The sequence below is a fragment of the Mytilus californianus genome, unplaced genomic scaffold, assembly GCF_021869535.1.
Source record: "Mytilus californianus isolate M0D057914Y unplaced genomic scaffold, xbMytCali1.0.p SCAF_8, whole genome shotgun sequence".
In the NCBI taxonomy this organism is placed as follows: domain Eukaryota; kingdom Metazoa; phylum Mollusca; class Bivalvia; order Mytilida; family Mytilidae; genus Mytilus; species Mytilus californianus.
The window spans coordinates 4269398-4294392 of NW_026262734.1; the positions used below are offsets into that span (position 1 = coordinate 4269398).

The following is a 24995-nucleotide window of genomic DNA, read 5'->3' on the forward strand; positions in this document are numbered from 1 at the left end:
GTTTTCATTGAATATGGTGATTCTAATAAAGATTTGTCCTAAACACATGGTGATGGTCAATTCACACGCTGACAGTTTTTTTAATAATCTTTCCAACTAATAGGGAAAAGTTTGAGAAAAGAACGTTAAGAAAATAAATTGAACATTATCGTCAATAGTAAGAACTTAAGAGAAACCAGTGCCGACCAAATCTTTAATGAAAATCATTACACTTATACAGTATTTAAGAAGTAGTATGTATCATGTCAATTACCATATTCCTTTTCTGTTAAATATTGTTAGATTAAGTGTCTAAAAGTTTATTGGGCCATAAAAATCTATTGACCTATTCAAAAAAAAAAGATGCTTATCATATTTTTTGGGCCATTAAAAATTCTTTTGACCTACTCACAAGAAACATGAGATTAGGAATGGACATTTATTCCAGTTTCTGTGTTACTTTTCACTGAATATTTTTGAGTAATTTTTAAAAACATTGTCATAGATCAAAAAACAATATTATCAAAATTTTAAAAATGATTTTATACAACTAAAAACTGATCTTAAAAAAAATAACAGAAAAACATGACTATTATAACTATGACAACAATGAACTGTAGTCATGGTAGTGAAAGACTCTGGTACACCACTTCTGTATAACAATGTCTTCATACAGCATTTCCACTGGCATGTTTTGTCTTGTCTTTCATGAGTACAGTAACGGATGAACCTAAAATAGAAAGAAATTATTTTTTTACATAATGACTCTTTCCTAAAATAATTCAATTGGTGAACTTAAAAAAGACAGAAAATATTTCTCTGTATGAGTAGAATCTTCAGGGGAATTACATGGACTTCATATCAATAAACAATTTTCATGTAAATTGATTACTGTCAATTCAGAAATTATTGCCAGGTTTTTATTATTGCAATTAATTTGATTTGGTGGGAATCGCAATAATAAGAACTCGCATACTGATACCTGATACATATTATATCTGTATGTAGCATGTGTAGATTTTCCTGAAATAGCAATAATTAATTTTGCATTTTTGTCTATTCTTCAGAAATAGCAATAATAAATGTATGCAATAATTTCTTAATTTACAGTAATTACAATATTCATATTTTGCTCATTTCAGTTAAACATTTAAAAACTTTGTATGAGTCACCCTGGCAGGCGAAACATGTCAACCAAGTTTAATAAAATTACAGACTCTTTGAAGTGTTGTTGTCATATATAGGTATTTTCAGTTTTGCAAAAGTTTGCATTACTTTATTGACAACCCTGCATACCAAGGTATCCACTTCCATTGACTTCAGGAGAAACTATCCAAAGTAAACACAATAGGGTTGGTTCACCACATGGACTTATAATTTCCAAACTTTGTATTAGTTATCCTGGATTGCAGGTTCAATTGCTGGACCCCCAACTGCCTTTATGAATAGTTCATCATTTAAATATAATTTGAAGGTTTGTTTTAATATAAATTTACATACAAGGTTAATATACAAGGAAAGACTCCTACGTTGACAAGCCAAATTTAATTTACATGATTTTCTGTCTACAGATGACAACAAGTATTCAAAATCAACTTCAGCTTCCATTTCTCTGAGACAGTTAAATTACAGCACATTTGCATATTAAATATTATTACAATTTGTCATACACATTACAAATGAATTTACAGCCACTTAATAATATTGGAGCAATGTAATCATAAATTGTTTGAACCATAACTTTACAGGAAATAACACTAATGATGTCAATACATCAATTTTAGAAGAAATAACCAGAAATAATTTATACTCTGCAATGTTTGACAGTTGCAGTAAGCATATCACCATAAGAAAATCCTTATAAAAAATTTCTATTTGTTGGATTGCTATAAATGCTATACATCTATATGTCATATAGTAAAATTGCAGTGACTGATAGTTGTAACATTTTTAATGTGCCTGTCCAAAGTCAGGAGTAATTCGGTGGTTGTCTTTCATAATCATGATAATTGTCTTTTTGTTTATTGTTTTAGCATAAATCAGGCCCTTTGCTTTTTTTGGTTTGAATTGTTCTACATTTTGTCATGTCGGGGTCTTTTAAAGCATTTGCTTATTGTTGAAGGCCGTACATGCAGTGACCTATGGTTGCTTACATCAACATCTTTTGGATTTGTAGATTGTTGTCTCATTGGCTTATTGATTTAGACCAATGCCACAATTTTGGAATGATGATTTAGCACAAGGACAAATAAGGTTAACATTATATTCCTGAGATACTGAGTTGTACAGCTTAACAATTAGTAATTCATAAATTTTACCTTGAGAGGTAGCTGTGACTATAGAGTCTTTGGTTAGAGGCTTTGGTTGTCTATAAATAACTCTGTCACAATGACGATCTGCATTAATCCTGATTATCGGTAAAATATCACATGACCTACTCAAACGAAAATTGTGAAGTAAGTCCCCATTAGAATTTCCAAAAGCTGATTTTTCTTTGGTCAATGTACTTGCAGCAATGTTGAGTGTGTTATTGCTGGGATACAATTCTCCCTGAGTATTACAATGTAATTGTTGTGTTTCCATGTCCTGATTTGTCAATCTATTATTGCATGCTGAAGAGTGTGGAAGATTACAATGTAATCGTTGTGTTTCCATTTCCTGATTTGTCAACCCATTATTGCATGCTGAAGAGTGGGATAGATTTCTACACTTATTCGTATTCAACCCAAGTCTGGACATGTTTGGGCCAGTCTTTTGGCGATTAATGAACAACCGACTTCTACAATCAACACAATTTGTCAGACTCTTTCGTCTATCTTTGGGAAAGGTATTTAAAGTGTTTTGAACATGGTGAACCATTCTACATTTATCCTTCCTAGGTAGTGTATTACTTTCCATAGGAATATCATTACACAATTCAGTTTCAGAATTTTCAAGTTTACAAGAACAACAAGTTTTATGACTAGACGATGTCTCACTATCCTCGGTGAGACCAGAAATCTCACTCAAATTTAATAACTGATCTACAGATGGACAACTATCCAATTTACCGGACATTGAATCTAAACTATCAGCTGTGTCACAACCACTGAGTTCACTGAGGTTTAAAGTTGAAACACTATTTTTAATATCACAGTTTTTACAGCTGCCAATTTCTCCAAAATTATTAAAATCTGAATACCTGCGCACGTTGTCCAGACATGATGCCTCTGAAATGGATGTTTTCTCAGAACTGAGGTCTGTACACATTTGATCTGGGGCTCCCCCACCCCAGAACACATTAGAATCATAACTTGTATTATCACTGCTGTCATGGTTACCACTACTACCATAAGTACTATGGTTGCTATCGACAACAATATCACACTGCTGAACACATTCTGGACATTCTAAACTACTGTTGCTCGGATTTCTGTCTGAACAACTGTCACTACTGCAACTTCCATAATGAGCCTTGATACTTGTGTCTTTTCCAGAATTATATTCTGGTTCACTATCACATGTTCGTCCCACATTGTTTTTCATTTTGTATTGGAATAATCGTGTACTTTGCCCTAGATAATAATGGTGAGTAGAATTATGAATCTGTCTGTGTGTCCCACAATAATTTGTATGATGGTGAACTGATGATGCAGTGACATGATGTGAATATGATATCCCTGAGTTGACGAGTGAAGAATTCCACGGAAAAACACGACCAACTTCTTTAGTTCTATTTTTAGCACAACATGATTGCAATGCCTGATGATAACTGTGATGATAAGGTTCTCGTGAAAAATTTCGATGAGCATTTTGGTGATATTCATGACAGTAAGAATTGCACGAGGAAACAGAGGATCCAACTGTTCCCTCGCAGGATGTACATGCATTGTGAAGCTCTGAACGATAATTTAAATAATGTAAGTATTGAGAATGTGTAATCTGATGATAAATATTGTTTGTTGGAGGAGGTAGTTGATAATATTGTCTTTGGTCTGAACTTCTACTTTCAGTTTGCTGAGTACTTGAAGACTGGTGGGATTCAGGTTGTTCTGAAAATAAAAAAACATGTAAAATGAAGGTCAATTTCTCATATTTTATATTTACAATGAAGGCCATATTCAACATTCACAATGAAGATCATATTCAAAATGTACAATAAAGGTCATATTCCACATGTACAGTGAAGGTCATATTCAACATGTACATGTACAATAAAGGTCATATCAATATGGACAATGAAGGTCATATTCAACATGTACAAGGTCATATTCAACATGTACAAGGTCATATTCAACATGTACAACGAAGGTCATATTCAACACGTACAAGGTCATATTCAACATGTACAATGAAATTAATTGAAGGTTGCGATCAATTCCTTGTTCTTTTATGACGTTCTACAATTGCTTTGAGTACACACTTGTGGTAAAATACGTATTTATTGTATGTCAGCTGATCGGCAATGTCATGATTTGTTTTGGCTGTTCCAATCATAGTCCCACATAATGTATACATTTTATGAATGAGTTTCCCCAAGGTCAATAGGTGTAAATGACGTCATTGAACGCTCAACTGAATTATCTAGTACAAATCAGATATAGTGTCTTGATTTTGTTCATTATTAAAGGTTGAACAGTGACCTGTAATTATTCATACTTTTCCATTAGTCTTTATTGATAGTTGTGTCATTGGCAATGAAACCACATTTCCTATTTTTATGCTTATTAATGTTTAAGACTTGGCAATGAATCGGCATTTCCATCAAATCTGAAGTGTCCTATTCAGCAACAAATATCTGTGACCTTCAATGTTGGTTACTGACCTTCAATACTGGTTACTTACCTATAATATTGTACATACAAAATGGACATGTTCTATGATTAACCAACCAAGGATCTACACATATACTGTGGAACTCATGGGAACATGGCAATACACGCAAAACCTGAAATAATAGACCAAAACACATATACTGTGGAACTCATGGGAACATGGCAGTACACGTAAAACCTGAAATAATAGATAAACGCACATAAACTGTGGAACTCATGGGAACATGGCAATACACGTAAAACCTGAAATAATAGATAAAAACACATAAACTGCTGAAATTATGGAACAGGTCATACATATAAGCCTGAAATAATAGAAATAAACTGTTGACACAGAGATGTGTCTTGATTTTTTGTAATTTTAATAGTATAATGCAAATGTTGAAATTAAAATGGCAATATTTAAACATGTAAACTATGCAAACATTCAAAGTCAATGAACCATGACTAATGATGCAGGGCCAAATAACCTCCATGGAAATAAGAGATGCCAATGCTTAAAAAACTGCATACCAAAAACCATTGACTTATCATAAGTGGTTCCCTCAATTAAACTAACTTAAACACACACTTTTTACTTCAATGAACCATGATGATAGGACTGGGCCATATAATCTCCATGGAAATGAGACTTGCAAATGCTTATACAACTGCATGATTTTTTCTGGTGTGTCAATGTACAACAGGACCTTTCTGGTGTGTCAATATACAATAGATATGTTCTGAAATGTCAATGTACAACAGGACCTTTCTGGTGTGTCAATGTAAAATAGACATGTTCTGAAATGTCAATGTACAACAGGACTTACTGGTGTGTCAATGTACAATAGAACTTTAATAGTGTATCAATGTACAATAGATATGTTCTGATATGTCAATGTACAACAGGACTTTTTTAGTGTGTATATGTACAATAGATATGATCTGATATGTCAATGTACAACAGGACTTTTCTAGTGTGTCAATGTACAATAGATCTTTCCTGGTGTGTCAATGTTAAATAGATATGTTCTGATATGTCAATGTACAATAGAACTTTTCTAGTGTGTCTATGTACTATAGATATGTTCTTAAATGTCAATGTACAACAGGACTTTTCTAATTTGTCAATGTACAATAGATATGTTCTGTCTTTTGATATGTCAATAGAACTCTCCCGGTGTGTTAATGTACAATAGATATGTTCTGATACGTCAATGTACAACAGAACGTTCCTGGTTTGTAAATGTGTAATGGATATATATTCTCCTGAGTAATTAAAATTGTACCTGTCCCTCTCTATATTCTTCTAAACATATTGCACAACTATCACCATTTGAGGAAGTCTGACTATAAACATCTGAGGTAGGGGAGGTAAGTCTTGTCAAACTTTTTTCTTTTTTACACTGGTACTTTCTGGTTTCCAGTTTTGCTATTGCCTGTTTTGCCAGCTCAGACATAGACAGCTGAAATGCATAAAAAAATCTTTATTGTAACATAATTGTTCAAATACAGTTGTGTAATGCAAGGTTACACAATTTACAAGCTGCAATTAGCATATTTTTTATAGTGTGCATAGACTTATACCTCCATTTTCAAATTCGTTCAAGTTTTACAGTTAGAGACATTACAAGCTCTGATCGTAATGTATGTTGTGATCTTAAGTAAAATAACTATCTAACTACCATCAATGATTGATGTTTCAATAAATTGTTTTTAACAGAGTATCACACAAGGTGTCACTGGTGGAACAGGAAATTTTAACTTTGTAATTTGTTTCTGACATTAAATAATTCTTATTATCTTTTAATTCCTACAATTTTTTTTTTACAAAGACTTATACATGTAAATTCAACTGTTCAAAATCTTTGAAGGTTATTTCAGAAATTTTTTAGTTTCATTTTTTAAAAACTTGTACTATAATAGTCTTAATACACACCTGCTGCTCTCTGTGCCTGCATTTAAACTGAAACAGAAAAAAGGGACATTACTCGTGTTAATGAAAAAACAGAATTTTAAAATCAACACAAATTTTTGCAGTTTTAAATATAAGTCTGCCAGCAAATGCTTTTTTTTAAACTGGTTACTTCCTTAGAGGGTAGAAGACTTTTGTGAAATATAAAAATAAGAAGATGTGGGATAATTGCCAATGAGACAACTCTTCACAAGAGACCAAATGACACAGAAATTAACAACTATAGGTCACTGTACGGCCTTCAACAATGAGCAAAACCTATATCGCAAAGTCAACTATAAAAGGCCCTGAAATGACATATGTAAAACAATTTTAAACGGGAAAACCAACGGCCTAATTCATGTACAAAATAATGAACGAAATAATGATACACAGAAAGAAACGACAACCACTGAATTACAGGTTCCTGACTTGGGACAGGCACATACATACAGAATGTGGCGGGGTTAAACATGTCCAACCCTCCCCTTAATCCTGGGACAGATATTCATTTCTAGATATATATCAAAGTAAAAAACATCAGTTAATTGCTTAAGCTTGTATTTCATACACACCAGTGTTAAACTAATCAAAAATAGATGAGTTAAAGACCTGAATATATTAGGGTAAATTATTCCAGATTAATTATATCAAAACAGGGCCATTTAAAAAAAATCTTTTAATTTTCAATAAAATTCATAGTATTTAAGGAGCCACAGATGTGTACTTTGAGGCTCTCAGTAACAACACCATGTCACATTATTGAAGACAAACTCTGTCATCAAGTTATAAATGCTCAAAGATGGTTCACATCTCCTTTTTTTTGATAGATTTGGCCAAATATGATTATCATAACTATCATTCTATTGAAAGTGTAGGTATGCATTGTCTCTTTGATTCATATGAAACTGTTTATTGATGCAAAATTCAACAAAAACAAAAATTGCAATATCATTTATTTTATAAATGTTGCCAACATTGTGCAGTACTAAATAACATTTGAATTTTACAAGGTTGAAAAATCTTTTTAGTCTCTTTCAGACTCTTTATTATTCAAATTCACTAGTTTTCATCAATTTTCTTATTGTAGACAGCTAACCTGTGAGTTAAAAGTATTTCTGAGGAAATTGGTCATGCCTCTTTTGAAGATATATAAAAATAACAAATATTTATGACTTGATTTTTTTTCTTGAGGAAAAGGATTGAAACATTACAACATCAACAAATATTTTTATTCAATTGCTTATACTATCAAATATGGTTTATTTCTCTAAAATGGAATTTATATTGAAGGTCATGTGACCTTTATGCAACATTAGTAGATAGCAATCTGAAATTACTAAGGTTTTATGCCTTTTGTAATATAACAATGACATAAAGACTTGCCAAACATGCATTTAATATGTTTTATGCATGATACATGTCAATGAAACTGTACTTTGATCAAATGCTTCACCAGTAAAATGAATGAGAATTTGTTGTGTAAATCATTTTACATTACATGTGAAGAAACTTGTATTATACCTAGAGAATACAAAACAAAAATGTGTCGTGCAATGTGGGAGACTTTTAATATATCTAAAGCATGCAAGAAAGACATGAGACGATCAGTTTTTAGTTTTACCTAAATTAATTCAGATAGAGATATAAATAAAGTGAATGTTGATAATACTCTCACATAGCAAATTTCAGCAAGAAATATTCTCTTATTTCTAATTGACAACTTATACAGGTGAGAGAGGCATATCATTCAATCTAAACAGCACAATGTAAATAGACAAAGAACTTTTTCAGCTTAAACAAGATTTTAGGGAAAAAACTAAAAGTTAACCATACAAAATAATTATTTAATGACCTTTAAATTGCACTAAACAAGGGAAATAACTCTTTAATATTACAATTCTAGAATCAATTTTATACTTCTAGAACTTACATATTTATAATTACATTACATGTATGTTTCATTATAATACGTTATTTTGATTGGCTAACAGCAATCTCGCATCATTCTGAAATTATCCTCCATTTCAAAATGAAATGTAACATTCATGATGACATGAGCTCCCACAATAAAGTGCACAGGTAAATAAAAGAAAATCTCGATAGAAATCATGTTTTCATAATCCTAGCAAAAAATGTAATTATAAGTATTGAATGCTTCTTTTGGTAATTTTATAGGGTTGTAAAAGCGTTGACCGTGCGCACATTTTCAGAATGAAGCGCTTCCGCACTTCATACAGAATGTATTGCGGTCAACGCTTTTACACCCCAATAAAGAAGTAGGCACGGTACGATCCCTATTTGGCCCAAAATATAGCATTACAAATTACAAATTTGTTAAAAATGTAAACTTTTAGCTATTTATTGGAAAGTAGAATACTTTTGTTACATAAATATTGGCTGTCTTGAGAATACAATGCACATGCATCAGGTTCTAGCATCATTAATTCATGCAAAATTACTGAAATCTTCACAATTTTAGCATTTGTGCTAATTTTAAGACGGTCTTTGTCTAAAATGGAAGTGGCCACACTTGTGTTCAGTATTAATATTTAAATATATGTTGTATTTGATGATAATACATAACTTATACAAAGGTTGAGACTGAACACGAATGCGGCCATTTACATTTTAGACAAAAAACATCTGAAAAGGGACGTTTTCTGGCATATTTGATAGATTTTTCATATTTAAGCTTGAATTTGAGCGTCTTAAATGACCAAATCAGTTCAAATGTTTTACTTAAACTAATTGAATCGACTGAAGTAGACACTTAAGTGTTTAAAAAATTCGTAAGGGTTCCACGGAACCCAGTGTCTCGCCTACTTTTGCTGTTAATCAGAGGCTCAACAAAAATGAGATGAGGAAAAAATTAAATAAAAATATTCCTTTCGATACAATTTTTTTATTGTAAGAAGCTTCTGTCCAAGTTTGGTAAAAATCCAGGATAGTTTATGAATCTAATAAAAGTTATAAAAAATTTAACTGCAGACTGTATGTAATATTAACTGGAAGAAAAACTAAGTCCATTTATAAGTAAAATATGGATAAACATGTACAAAATTTTAATAAAAATTTCCTTCTAGATACTAGCTTTTGATCATAATTTACAAACTTCTGTCCATGTTTGGTACAAATCCAGGATAGTTTAAGAAAGTTATAAAAATTTAAAAAACTTTAACCACAGAGTGAATGTAATGTTTCCTGGCAGAAAAACTAAGTCCATTTATAAGTAAAATACAGAAAAACAGGATTTTTTTTTTTTTAAATTTACCTCTGGATACTATCTTATGATCATAAACAAGCTTCTGTCCAAGTTTGGTAGAAATCCAGGATAGTTTGAGAAAGTTATTAAAATTTTAAAAACTTTAACCACAGAGTGAATGTAATGTTTCCTGGCAGAAAAACTAAGTCCATTTATAAGTAAAATACGGAAAAACAGGAATTTTTTTTTTAAATTTACTTCTGGATACTAACTTATGATCATAAACAAGCTTCTGTCCAAGTTTGGTAGAAATCCAGGATAGTTTAAGAAAGTTATTAAAATTTGAAAAACTTTAACCACAGAGTGAATATTTGTTGACGCCGCCAACGCCGCCGACGCCGACGGAATGTAGGATCGCTATGTCTCTTTTTTTCGTCAAAAGTCGAAGGCTCGATAAAAATGTCAATAATTAGTCATCAGATGTACTTCGAATTTTAGGCCAAAATTAGCCCTTACCGGACCTTCTCTGAAAGAAGCATTCAATTCTTAAGTATTGTCCCCTTGATTATCTTCATATCTTTTCACATATAACGTTGTCAGTATCATGTTTGCATTAATAAAAACAGAACTTTTTTATGAATTCACATATTTCAAAAGATAACATTGGACTCACTTCTTATTGCATATAATTTTTAAACCGATATATATATATAAAAAACAGTCTCACAGGATAACTAGATACTTCAATATCATGATTTCCATGGAGACCTTCATCTGATATATAAGGTTACATCATAACCATTGTGTTGTCACATAACTATGGCAAAATTGTCTGATATTTTTGACGTATCAAGATGAATGATGATACTGAGTTTAACAGTCCGCAAGAATGTTTCCTATAAATATTTTTATCTGGTAACTTCCTGAGAGGGCAGATGACTTCAATGAAATATTTATATAGATATACCATTTAGGGACCATTAGCTAATTAGTTAACTTTGTGTATTTCGTTTTAACCTGCGTTAAATAAAGTAGTTAAAAATATATGAGTGAAAGACATAGAGTCAAATTCCCCTGAATTAATATTGTACCAGGGCAATTTTAAATAAAAGTAACACAATGACTAAAAGGACTTTCTGTCATATAGAACAATATATGTCATCATCAAAGATTGCATATAGACTTAAGTATATATTTGCCTATAACTGTATAAATCTTTTACGATCCTTGTATTGTATAATTTTTGTAAATTCATTTTACCTCAATTATAAGGAAATAAAAGCATGAAAAAATGAAATAATGTTTAAGTAGATATAGGAAGATGTGGTATGAGTGCCAATGAGACAACTCTCCATCCAAGTTACAATTTGTAAAAGTAAACCATTATAGGTCAAGGTACGGCCTTCAACACGGAGCATTGGCTCACACCGAACAGCAAGCTATAAAGGGCCCCAAAAAATTACTAGTGTAAAACCATTCAAACGGAAAAACCAAGTCTAATATATATAAAAACGAGAAACGAGATAAATGTATGAACTACATAAACAGACGACAACTACTGTAATCAGATTCCTGACTTAGGACAGCTCTTGATTTGGATATATAAACAAATATAGATTTTTTTTTTATTAGTTACATGACAGTTGTCACATGTGGAGCAGGATCTGCTTACGCTTCAGGAGCACATGAGATCACCCCCATTTTTTGGTGGGGTGCGTGTTGCTCAGTCTTTAGTTTTCTATGTTGGTGTACTGTTGTTTGTCAACTGTTTGTCTATTTCTTTTTAAGCCATGGTGTTGTCAGTTTATTTTCGACTTCTGAGTTTGAATGTCCCTTTGGTATCTTTTACCCCTCTTTTACAGACTATAATTTTTTATATATAGAACATTTCTGAAGCTACACTCTTTTATCTGTGGAAAATTTCCCTTTTTTTGAAGTATTCTTATTTAAGAAATGTAGGCAATTCTATTCTTTACATTTAATATAAGTAATACTTTTTCACATTTAGTTTAACAAAGTCTTTTTTCTCATGTCAAATTAAATTTCCATAAATAAGAATGTAATTTATCAAATGAACAGAAGTTTGTAAATCAAAGCACAACAAAATAGCCTTAAAAATAGATGTCAAATAGATGATAATAAACCGTCATTTTGTTTGATATCAAATCAGAATACAGCACACTGACTCTTATTTAAAATATAATCCCCCGATTATATGGCAACATATGAACAAATTTATACTCCCAATTCCATTATTTTTAAATTTACTCTATCAAATTTCTCATAAAACGCATAAAAATCCATGAAATGGTTGCAAATATCACCAAGTTTTTAGACAGCATTAAAAAAAAGTAAAATTTTGTTTAATATTTTGATAATTTGACAAAAAGCTTGTTAAATGACTTAAGCAATCTGTTTCAATAGAAATTCCCTCATGCATGATATACATAACTATTTAACATCAATCCAATAAAATAAATGAGACAACACCTGGATGATCAAAGCCTTTCCTTACAGGTAAAAACCAAGAATTAAATTCCAATCTATAATTCATACTGCATCATTACTAAATAGAAACTTTGTTCAACTTATTTTTCTGTAACTTTCTGATCAGGGTTTATAGGTCTTAATAAAAACCAATATTATATAATATAATAAAATTTCTTTTTCTCTCCTTTAAACACATACTATCATTAAATTACTATTGCCATATTGCACTAAATGAACACTTAAAAGTGCCTAGTTTCATTAATGCCATGTTTTGCTTATGAAAATAAAATTAAAATTTCTATTTCAAATTGGATTATACTTAAGTGTTTGTCATATTCACTTGATGAATGTAGATGGTTCTTAATGTGTAGGAAGATGTTATAAAGTCCCATAACTAAAACTCATAAGACGAAGAAAAACTAACAACACCATGGCAAAAAAGGAAAAACTGACAACACCATGGCAAAAAAGGAAAAACTGACAACACCATGGCAAAAAAGGAAAAACTGTCAACACCATGGCAAAAAAGGAAAAACTGACAACACCATGGCAAAAAAGGAAAAACTGTCAACACCATGGCAAAAAAGGAAAAACTGACAACACCATGGCAAAAAAGAAAAAAACCAAAAGAAAAATAACAGTCTACATAACATGCTGTAGAAAACTAAAGACTTTGAGATATGACATAAAACAACCACTGATAAGCTTCCTTACTTGATATGTGGCAGGGTTAATCTAGTTTTATATTCAATGGTATAACTTTATGCCACTCAATTAATCAATGGGGGGGAGTGTTTGGAGATACACATGTAACTGCTGACCATTGGTCAGTTAGAAACAAGGAAATTTATCACAAATCACTAGACAGTTGAGGATGTCTCTGAGGAGGATGTAGTCTCTATGGATTATAGATACCCTGCTCAACAAATGACTGAATTTATAAAAACCTTACTTAAAAATAATAAACACAGAGTATTGATATTGATAAAGAACTGTTCCCCCTTATGTTCAGTAAAACTACCAGCTTTATTGTTCATTCAGAGAAGTCCAATTTACCTTGAGAATTTAGTGCAAAACCTTTAGGGAGGGATTTGGCTACATCTCAAAATTGAATAATCAAAATAAAAATCTACTTCGTTTAAAATCATAAATCATATGAAAAACTTCAAGAAATCTATTGCATATTCGTTAATGAATGAAGACTTAATGATACGTTTCATTCTCAAATTTTCCATTTCATATTTTAAAAGTCTTTTGATACATTAGATAGAATTCAAAGATCTCACTTAATATAATAAATCTCTTTGTTAAATTATATAACACTATAATTAATTACATCTGAAATTTCAAGGGTCTTACTTTTCAAAATCTCCTATTTAATATGACTACATGGAATGCTTTTAACTAAACTGTACTAAATTACAGAGGTCAAGGTCATGCTTTCTTACTTTTTCTTTACAGATATTTTTTCTAATAATCACTGCATCGGTGCAATTGACAGGAACGCAAGACATTTTATTCAAGATATAAATCAGAAAATTTAATCTTAGTGAGATATCTTTGGATCCTGAATAATAACCTCAACAAAAATGTTTTTTCTGTTTTTGCCAGGAATGAATTATATACTGAATTCAAAATCTGTTTTAAATAAGCTTTTTAAAGAACAGAAATTATCAATTGTAAAATGTAAGACAGTATACTGGGTACATTAATATGTAGGACATGAATTTTATTGTATATTAATGGAGAACTAAATTACATAATATACTGGGGAAAAACCAACAAATCATCAAAACTTTTAGAAAGGATCTTTACTGGTTATGATAGGATTAACTGAAGTTAACAAATTCCTTTTTAATCAAAACAACCAAAAAGCTAAAGGCAACTGATTTACTATATAACATCATGGATACATCGAGCTCCCTTAGTTAATTCTATAAAAACTGTCCAAATTGAAAACGTTTTAAAAAACAAGTACCTACCTTTATAAGTATCACAATAACAAGTATGCACAAAGCAACGAAAACAGCAACAAAAATTCCCACATCTAAATACTCTTTATCATTTTCCTGAAAGACAATATATTAAATTCCATAAAACAGTATTACTTTTGTCATACTGAATTGTATATTGAAATATATCAAGTGAATATTAATTATATTAAGATTAAAATATGAGTAAATTGTGAGCAAAAAAACTTATAAATCAATTTTACTAAGATTCATTCAGATAATTCCATAATAATACTTTAACATGAAGACCGTACTGTGACCTATAATGGTTTACTTTTATAAATTTTGACTTGGATGGAGAGTTGTCTCATTGGCACTCATACCACATCTTCTTATATCTATTATCTTATTTTTGTCAAATTATAGCCTGGAAATAAGATATATTTATACTTCTAAATTAGTTGTATATATTAACTCCTGTATTGCAGTGTAAAATTTTACAGTTAGTAATTGAGTGTATAACCCATATAAAGGTCCAGTGCTATTTTGTTGGAAATGTATTAGTTGTCAATTACTTCTACATCATAGAATTAAATTCCTTTTCCTTAATTTTCTATGTTGTGTTTTGTGGACTTGTTCATCTTTTCACCGTATTTCTATTTTTGCCATGTCATTGTCAGTTTTTCTTTGACTCCTGAATTTTGAATGTCCCGTAGGTATCATCTGCCATGACATGTCATTGTCAGTTTTTCTTTGACTCCTGAGTTTTGAATGTCCCGTAGGTATCTTCTGCCATGACATGTCATTGTCAGTTTTTCTTTGACTCCTGAGTTTTGAATGTCCTGTAGGTATCTTCTGCCATGACATGTCATTGTCAGTTTTTCTTTGACTCCTGAGTTTTGAATGTCCCGTAGGTATCTTCTGCCATGACATGTCATTGTCAGTTTTTCTTTGACTCCTGAGTTTTGAATGTCCCGTAGGTATCTTCTGCCTCTTTTTTTACATTGGTATTTAGGATGAATCATTTTGTTTTTGTCTGTTTGACTGATCTATATTGCCAGGTTCTTCTAATTTTGCTATATCATTGTAAATCAATGACACAATTTGACAAATGCATTTTGTTGTAACTGTAAGGGATGTTAGTACAACTAGGTCACAAGTCCTATGCACCAAGTACTTAGTACAACAAGGTCACATGTCCTATGCATCAAGTACTTAGTACAACAAGGTCACAAGTCCTATGCACTAAGTACTTAGTACAACAAGGTCAAAAGTCCTATGCACCAAGTACCATAGTACAACAAGGTCACAAGTCCTATGCATCAAGTTTTTAATACAACCAGGTCACAAGTCCGCACCAAGTATTTAGTACAACAAGGTCACAAGTCCTATGCACCAAGTACATAGTATGACAAAGTCAGAAGTTCTATGCACCATGTATTTAGTACAACAAGGTCACAAGTCCTATGCACCAAGTACATAGTATGACAAAGTCACAAGTCCTATGCACCATGTATTTAGTACAACAAGGTCACAAGTCCTATGCACCAAGTACATAGTATGACAAAGTCAGAAGTTCTATGCACCATGTATTTAGTACAACAAGGTCACAAGTCCTATGCACCAAGTACTTAGTTTGACAATGTCACAAGTCCTATGCACCAAGTACTCAGTATGACAAGGTCACAAGTCCATGTAATTTTAACTGTCTGTTGACACCAGCCAACAAAAAAGATAGTATTTCAGTCCAACTATTTTGCTGTTGTTGACAGGACAAGCCTTGCTAACACAAATAATTATCTTTTTTGTAGAGAAAAGAAATAATTGAAAGAACATATTCTGCCCCATACAAATTACATATGTATAACTGACCATGTTTCTTTATACTTACATTTTTGGCTGGGACATTGGAAGGTAAAGACCGTATTCTTGCCCTGGCATTTTGTTGTGTCTGTATGATTGTCATTAGTCGTATGGCCTCGTTACCATGAATAGTTATCACAGGTCTGTCTAACTGCTGCCATGCATAATTTCTCAACTAAAAAAAAAACAAGGATGATCACTGCATGAAAAATTTGTTTTTTTAAGGAACTTGAGTGTAAGTCACAGTTTTTTTGTGGTTTTTTTTATTTGTGAATATATCTTTAAGTTAATATATTTGCAACTTTAAATACCCATCAACTGTTTGCATGAAATTGAAAAGAAAGAATATAGTGTATTCTAAATTAAATTTTAAGAATGGATGAAAACAATTTCATTATGAAAAAAGTTCCTTCTGGTCAACATAAAACTTCAATACCAGATTTCAGGAAGCTCTGATATGTAGTTCCTGAGAATAATGAGACTAGAATTTCATGGGAAGGAGAGAATGATGGACAGATATAAAACAATATACCCTCCCACTTTGGAGTTGGGGTATAACAACACAAATTAATTGTACTGATATTGGGTAATGTTTGGGTCAGGTTTTGTTCAAGGTTTTAGCCTTAGAGTGGAAAGATATAAATCTTTGCTGTGTTCATTTTCAACATTTTACAGCTTTGTGCTGTGAGTTTTGTTTTAAATAGATAGTGTCCAATATCTGCATAGTGTAAATTTTCCAATTAATGAAGATTAGAAACAAGAGCAAATTTCCTGAAATATATAGTATTTAATGTAAAAAAAAAACCCTCAAAGACCATTAATTGTGTTTCCAGAATGACTTTTATACAGTCCACTTTAGTGACCAGAAATTCAGAGAGCCTAAATACTTTGTACTTTAAACCAATAAAACCAATAAGACCTTAACAGAAAACATATTTATCGTCTGAGATCAACTCACTTAACAGACAAATTTAAAACTTTAATTTTATTATAATTAGAGTATTTGAAAACAGTTTTAATGAACATAAACATAAACCTTATATATAATACCACAATGAGAATGTTGCGATAATTATTCTACATTGAAAAAACTCAGACTATAAATTTCTAAAGACCACCCATAGCTGTATTAATTTATGATCTAATCATAAGACGTATAAAATCTGCAGAGTACCCACCAGGTGCACCAATAATGCACATTTGGTATCTTGCATATATATTGCAGGTAAAAATACACCTCATTATTACATTTAAATAGATTGTGCACTGGACAATTTTAACACAATGCATCTCTGCTGTGCAGTTTTTCTAATTACCATGGATTATTCTATTTTTGTAATTATCAACTTTTGTGGTTGAAAACAATTTGCTATTTTAAAGGTTTCTTATTTCATTTTCATTCTATCATTTAACATTTATATCTCCTCCAGTATTTTCATTGGCTCATACCAGTATATCAAAGTTACTTAAAATTTATATCTCCACCAGTATTTATATTTGGGGTCCCAAAAAGAAATTGACGGAACTTGATATCCAACAAATGAGCTGCGTTGGATAGAAATCGACCTTATGCAAGTTCACGTATACATGTACATTAATAAGACTTTGGTTGATTTTAGAACATGCAAATACGAAACAAAAGATTAATTTTGGTCTGTTTTGTAGGATTCTTATATCAACGAAATTTTCAAACAGTGACATACTTTGCATAGAAATTTTTTCAACCCGAAATAAGTTAACAGATGTATTATAATTTATTGACATAAGGTCAATTTCTATCCGACGCAGCTCAAATATTATTGAATCAACAGTAAACGTGTTCCATTTAACTTAAAGCCAAAGATTTGTATTATACCTGGAAGTTCATGGTCTGTTTCTTGAAGGTAAGTTCCTTTCCTATAATGGTGAGACCTTAGAGAACTATTTTTCCAGTATTTTGTTTGGTTTGGATATCTTATGATATGCAGTCTCAGTGCTGTTGCAAAGGACTCAATGACCAATTGGTTTTTTTTTAAATGATGATGTTCCCATAATCCCATAATTATAATCTATATACTAAATGGCTCATTAAGACCGTTCAAAATGAATGAATTAAACAAATAAATGATAAAACAATTATGAAAATTGAAGCAAAATTAGTGAATTCAACTCTGAATTCAACATGAGTAAATTGAAAAAATGAATTATCACATAAACATCTTCCTTCTTATAAAATAATTTTTTGTTCAGACATGTTAAACTGTATTTCAATATTGCAGTCTTCATACCCTTTTTGAAGCCTCTGGGACATCACTCACATCAAACACTACAGCAGTGGCGCCTCGTCTTATTGCTACTTTAGCCTGAAAAAATATGATAGTATATTTGAATTCATTATGATTGATTACCATGATGGTGATTATATAAGGAGTTTTTCTTAATTACTGTCATAACACTTCTCATCAGGGCTGAGGTAAATTTCTGGTGTAAGTGATAATTAATGTAGACCTATGTGGTAGTAGGGGGAGGAGGTGTCATCCCCAATTCCTGAAAAAAATAAATCATTCTTTCCCGGATCCCAAAAAAAAATCATTAATTTCCGAGTCCAGATAAGTGTAAATCCTGAATCCCTGCAAAAATAAAAGCTCAATCCCAAATTCCTGCAAATATAATTAAAGGCCTAATCCCAATGCCCTTAAAAGGTAATTCCAACCCTCATATGAGGACTATTGGAGAGGAGAATCATATGAGGACTATTGGAGAGGAGAGTCATATTAAAGAGGAAGACTTCTGTAATATCTATATTAGACAATGTTCCAAATATTTAGATATAACAGAGGCCTTACTCTTTAATATGACTGCCCTCTCAAAAGAGCCAGTCCAATTAATATCTCATTTACATTTATGCAGTATTCTCTTTTCTACTACACATTAGCATGAAGCAAAGGAGTAGAGACAGCAACCCAACAACACAAAATACAAACATATATATGAAGGTTGGAATCCAAGTTTTGTACAATATAACATACAACTCAATCCTCTGGACATCATGTCTTTTGTCTTATATAAAATAAATAGAAAAACTCTCAATTCATACAAGAAAGGATATAAACAAAATTTGTATAATTCTAATGTTTTGAATCTATATCATTTATATATCATTGTATATATAGATACACAAAGATAAATTACTAGTAAAAAACGTATGAAAAGATGTTTATGACAATGAACTGATTGTCAATTCGTATGTTAAGTGGATATTTATAAAAGCTGAACTGTGTCTTTATGATGATATAATAGGTCCTCTATGTCTTCAGTACAAGGTGATCAGAAAGTTTCATTAAAAAGAAAAACACACACATCAAAAACAAAAACACACACATCAAAGCTGATATGTCGGGATGCAATGGACTATTTCTCTTTCATCTGTCATGTCATCTTAAAGGTGATCTTAAGGTATGATAATTAACTACATTTAGATGTATGACTGGACGAGGGTCATCACGGTCAAGTTCTGTACAAAGGAATAAAACTCTATTGATGTGCATAACGTTTTTTACATGTGACTTTTACTACTTCCTGTTCTGGTATCCGCAACACAGTACAAAAATGTCAATTATTCATGTTAAAATTCTTAAAAACCAAAAGTTAATAAGGCAGCCTCAAATATGCTGTTTTGTCTTTTGGCTAAATGGGAATATCTGTGGTTTATGTTAAGAACATTCTACATCATAATATGTGAAGGACAATCATCTGGAAGTTAGGGGTCTTAATCATTATATACTGTATAGATTGGGTGTCTTAGGAACAAAATCATTAAACACTGTATAGATTGGGAGTCTTAGGAACAAAATCATTATACACTGTATAGACTGGGAGTCTTAGGAACAAAATCATTATGCACTGTATAGATTGGGTGTCTTAGGAACAAAATCATTATACACTGTATAGACTGGGAGTCTTAGGAACAAAATCATTATGCACTGTATAGATTGGGTGTCTTTAGGAACAAAATCATTATACACTGTATAGATTGGGTATCTTAGGAACAGAATCATTATACACTGTATAGATTGGGAGTCTTAGGAACAGAATCACTATGCACTGTACAGATTGGGTGTCTAAGAACAAAATCATTATGCACTGTATAGATTGGGTGTCTTAGGAACAGAATCATTATACACTGTATAGATTGGGTGTCTTAGGAACAAAATCATTATACACTGTATAGACTGGGAGTCTTAGGAACAAAATCATTATGCACTGTATAGATTGGGTGTCTTAGGAACAAAATCATTATACACTGTATAGACTGGGAGTCTTAGGAACAAAATCATTATGCACTGTATAGATTGGGTGTCTTTAGGAACAAAATCATTATACACTGTATAGATTGGGTATCTTAGGAACAGAATCATTATACACTGTATAGATTGGGAGTCTTAGGAACAAAATCATTATGCACTGTATAGATTGGGAGGCTTAGGAACAAAATCATTATGCACTGTATAGATTGGGAGTCTTAGGAACAAAATCATGATACACTGTATAGACTGGGAGTCTTAGGAACAAAATCATTATGCACTGTATAGATTGACTGTCTTTAGGAACAAAATATCATTATACACTGTATAGATTGGAAGTCTTAGGAACAAAATCATTATGCACTGCATAGATTGGGAGTCTTAGGAACAAAATCATTATACACTGTATAGATTGGGAGTCTTAGGAACAAAATCATTATGCACTGTATAGATTGGGTGTCTTAGGAACAAAATCATTATGCACTGTATAGATTGGGAGTCTTAGGAACAAAATCATTATGCACTGTATAGATTGGGTGTCTTAGAAACAGAATCATTATACACTGTATAGACTGGGAGTCTTAGGAACAGAATCATTATGCACTGTATAGATTGGGTGTCTTAGGAACAGAATCATTATACACTGTATAGATTGGGAGTCTTAGGAACAGAATCACTATGCACTGTTCAGATTGGGTGTCTTAGGAACAAAATCATTATGCACTGTATAGATTGGGTGTCTTAGGAACAGAATCACTATGCACTGTACAGATTTCATGTGTACAGAATGGTTATAGTGTATTATAAATAATGTCACACAATTCATCCATTGACTTTACAAAACCAAAAAGAAAATACACAGTGCTTCTATTGCTGTTCTTCATCTCATCATCTCAGTGGAGACTTCAACATGGAGCAAAATCATACATCACTTCAAGTTCTAGAGGGACCCACAATGTATAGGCTAATACTAATATAAACAAGTCTAAATTGAAAACAACGTTCAAACCTATGATTGCGTTGGATAAAAATCGTCATTTTTAATAATATGTATATATTTCTATTCAGATACAGGTACAAATCTAGGTATGGGTTTTACTCAATGTTGAAGAACATACGGTGACCCTTAGTTCTTCACTTCAATGTCATTTGATTTCTGGTGGAGAGTTGTCTCATTTGCAATAATTTACCACATCTTCTTATTTCTATATTGACAAATAATGCAGATGATAATTAAAAGACTGTATGCTGGCCCATAGACTTTTTTGGAGTTTTATTTCTTCTGTCATAGGGTTGCTGTCCCAAAGATGTCTTTGTGGAGTTTTATTTCTTCTGTCATAAGGTTGCTGTCCTGTAGATGTCTTTGGAGTTTTATTTCTTCTGCCATAGGGTTGCTGTCCTGTAGATGTCTTTGGAGTTTTATTTCTTCTGTCATAGGATTGCTTTCTCATTTAATGTTACAAATATCCAACATCTTTCATTCATTAGATAGATTAGACACAGAGGAAAACTCTTTTAAACAAAAATTTAAAAATTCATATGTTGTCTTTTCCTCAAATTTCTTATAGATGTCTTCTGAAAATCTAAAATAGTTTTCCTGCTATGCATGTATTTGTATGTCAACAATGCAGCCTTTGTGTACAATATCACAATCCCCCTTCACATAGACCTCATAACTATGATAAAAATTTGTCTTGTCACCAGATTAAATATTTAGAAGACAGTTTGAAAATGAATGGCATTTTTTACCTAATAATTAAATTATATGATAATTATTGCACTCTCTGTGAAGTGACATCAAAGATTGTGCCTCAGGTAAATTTCTACACCTGTGGTTTGTATACCTGTACAGTAAGGTAAATGTGTTATAAAAGAGACAAACTTCTTCAGTATTAACACTCATATGAAGACTTAACAAAGAGACAAACTACAGCAGCCATACTCTTCAGCATCAACACTCATAGGTACATGTATGCTTAACAAATAGTGACACTACATTATCAAGAGTGCACACGCTGAAATGTCTCGCCTTCTTTACAAATCAATGATATTATATTGATAGTCCTAAATATAAAACTTTATTACAACTGTCACATAAACTTAACATTAACCAAGTAAACTAAACATTGACCAATGAACCATGAAAATGAGGTCAAGGTCAGATGAACCATGCTAGGCAGGCATGTACAGCTAACAATTCTTCCATACAACAAATATAGTTGACCTATTGCTTATAGTTTAAGAAAAACAGACCAAAACACAAAAAATTAACACTGAGCAATGAACCTTGAAAAATGAGGTCAAGGTCAAATAAAACCTGCGTGACTGACATATAGATCATAAAATATTTCAATACACCAAATATAGTTGAACTATTGCATATAGTATTAGAAAAAAAGACCAAAACTCAAAAACTTAACTTTGACCACTGAACTATGAAAATGAGGTCAAGGTCAGATGACACCTGCCAGCTAGACATGTACACCTTACAATCATTCCATACACCAAATATAGTATACCTATTGCATACAGTATAAGAAAAACAGACCAAAACACAAAAAATTAACTATAACCACTGAACCATGAAAATGAGGTCAAGGTCAGATGACACCTGCCAGTTGGACATGTACACCTTACAGTCCTTCCATACACCGAATATACTAGACCTATTGCTTCTAGTATCTGAGATATGGACTTGACCACCAAAACTTAACCTTGTTCACTGATCCATGAAATGAGGTCGAGGTCAAGTGAAAACTGTCTGACGGGCATGAGGACCTCGCAAGGTATGCACATACCAAATATAGTTATCCTATTACTTATAATAAGAGAGAATTTAACATTAGAAAAAATCTTAACTTTTTTTTCAAGTAGTCACTGAACCATGAAAATGAGGTCAAGGACTTTGGACATGTGACTGACGGAAACTTCGTAACATGAGGCATCCATATACAAAGTATGAAGCATCCAGGTCTTCCACCTTCTAAAATATAAAGCTTTTAAGAAGTTAGCTAACGCCGCCGCCGCCGGATCACTATCCCTATGTCGAGCTTTCTGCAACAAAAGTCGCAGGCTCGACAAAAACCAAGATATCTTTGTTATTACTTAACATTGATCAATGAACCATGAAATGAGGTAAAGGTCAGATGAACCTTGTCTGATGGACATGTAGAACTTGCAAGGATCATACCAAATATAATTATCCTTTTACTCATAGTAAGTGAGCATTTCCCATGACAACAATACACAACTTTTATTTCAAGCAGTCGCTGAACCTTGAAAATCAGAGGTCAAAGAGAATGGATATATGACAGATGGAAACTTTGTAACATAAGGCATCTGCATACAAGGTATAAAACATCCAGGTCTTCTACCTTCTAAAATAAAAAGCTTAATACAAATAGTTTGAGCTGCCTATGGAAAGTAATCCCTATGTCTCACATTCTCTGAAGAAATTTTGCAACAAAAGTCGCAGGCGAGACAAAAAATGGTCTATCAAAGTATAACAAACTGGTGTTACAAACTTAAACAGCAGGGTTTTGATAGGTACTAACTTCATTCTGGATAATATAAGATGATACAATGATTTTTTATGGGTTCTAATTTCATACATGACTTGGAACGGGGACCCAATTAATTCCCCCATTACTATAACGCAATTTTATCCAAATTGAGGGGCAGATTTTTTATTCCCTATATCAGACTGCAAATTTTCAGTTACAAAATTCTCATACTCGTAGCCTCCTTCTTGGTTTCTGTGAGAATTCTTATAGGGTCATGAATTGCAATTAAGAGAGCAATACTGTTTTGAGAATTAATAGGGTCATTTTATTAACTTCCTGGTCAAAATCAAAAATAAAATTTGGACCATTTACTCAGACAATCATCCACCCTATACATTTCAGAATCACTTAAAATTTAAATGAAGTTGAAAGTTTAATGAATACCCTTCAGGTATACTACAATTTTAAGCATCTTTACATAATTTTCATCTCAGTACAATATCCCATTTAAAAGTTGGTAGATTTATCAAGGGACTTCATTCGTGGGTACTGGACTGGTATCCTGTAACTGGGATCCTATTCCACTTATAATACAAGCTCACACAGAGATATGTTCATACCTGTTTATATAAGCTCATACAATGATTTCTGATAGGTTCTAGCTTCATAACACCAACCCAGCCATAAACCATCTGTTCTGCTACGTCTCGGCTACAAATACTCATTGGATGGATCTGAAAAACAGAATAAAGTCGTAAATGAACAGTTTAACTTCTATAGATAAACATAATACTAACAAAGCTATGCTGATGATTCTTTATTATTTTTTGGGGTACCAATTTTCATGGATTTCTTCAGTTTAATGTAAATCAGAATTTAAATATTCTCAGCAAAGTAATCCAATAATTGAAATAAAAATTCCATTAAAATATCATTTTTCCTCAACCCACAAAAATAAATGAATATCCAGTAG

At 31.9% G+C, this 24995-nt stretch overlaps 1 protein-coding gene across 2 annotated transcripts; it reads right to left on the reverse strand.

Annotated features, from left to right (window-relative positions):
* Positions 1 to 371: 371 nt before the first annotated feature.
* LOC127713031 (E3 ubiquitin-protein ligase ZNRF3-like) lies at positions 372 to 24783 on the reverse strand. Of its 2 annotated transcripts, XM_052219627.1 has the most exons (10): positions 24643 to 24783; positions 18504 to 18578; positions 16265 to 16411; positions 14404 to 14490; positions 6712 to 6738; positions 6062 to 6238; positions 4804 to 4906; positions 2651 to 4010; positions 2298 to 2578; positions 372 to 709 (listed from the first exon to the last, which is right to left on the reverse strand). In XM_052219627.1, the coding sequence occupies exons 1-10, from the start codon at positions 24745 to 24747 to the stop codon at positions 648 to 650; spliced, it is 2424 nt and encodes an 807-aa protein (XP_052075587.1). In that variant the 5' UTR covers positions 24748 to 24783; the 3' UTR covers positions 372 to 647. The 2 variants fall into 2 exon arrangements, with proteins under 2 accessions (XP_052075587.1, XP_052075585.1); XM_052219625.1 differs by having other exon boundaries at positions 2298 to 4010.
* Positions 24784 to 24995: the final 212 nt, after the last annotated feature.

Excerpts from the sequence above, each read along its gene's own strand:
- LOC127713031 (XM_052219625.1), bottom strand. The coding sequence starts at position 24,747 with ATGAGTATTTGTAGCCGAGACGTAGCAGAACAGATGGTTTATGGCTGG. Across the intron at positions 16,412-18,503 it reads TCCCAGAGGCTTCAAAAAGG|TTGAGAAATTATGCATGGCA; the intron begins GTATGAAGACTG and ends TTTTTTTTTTAG. Across the intron at positions 6,739-14,403 it reads TTATTGTGATACTTATAAAG|TTTAAATGCAGGCACAGAGA; the intron begins GTAGGTACTTGT and ends TTTCTGTTTCAG.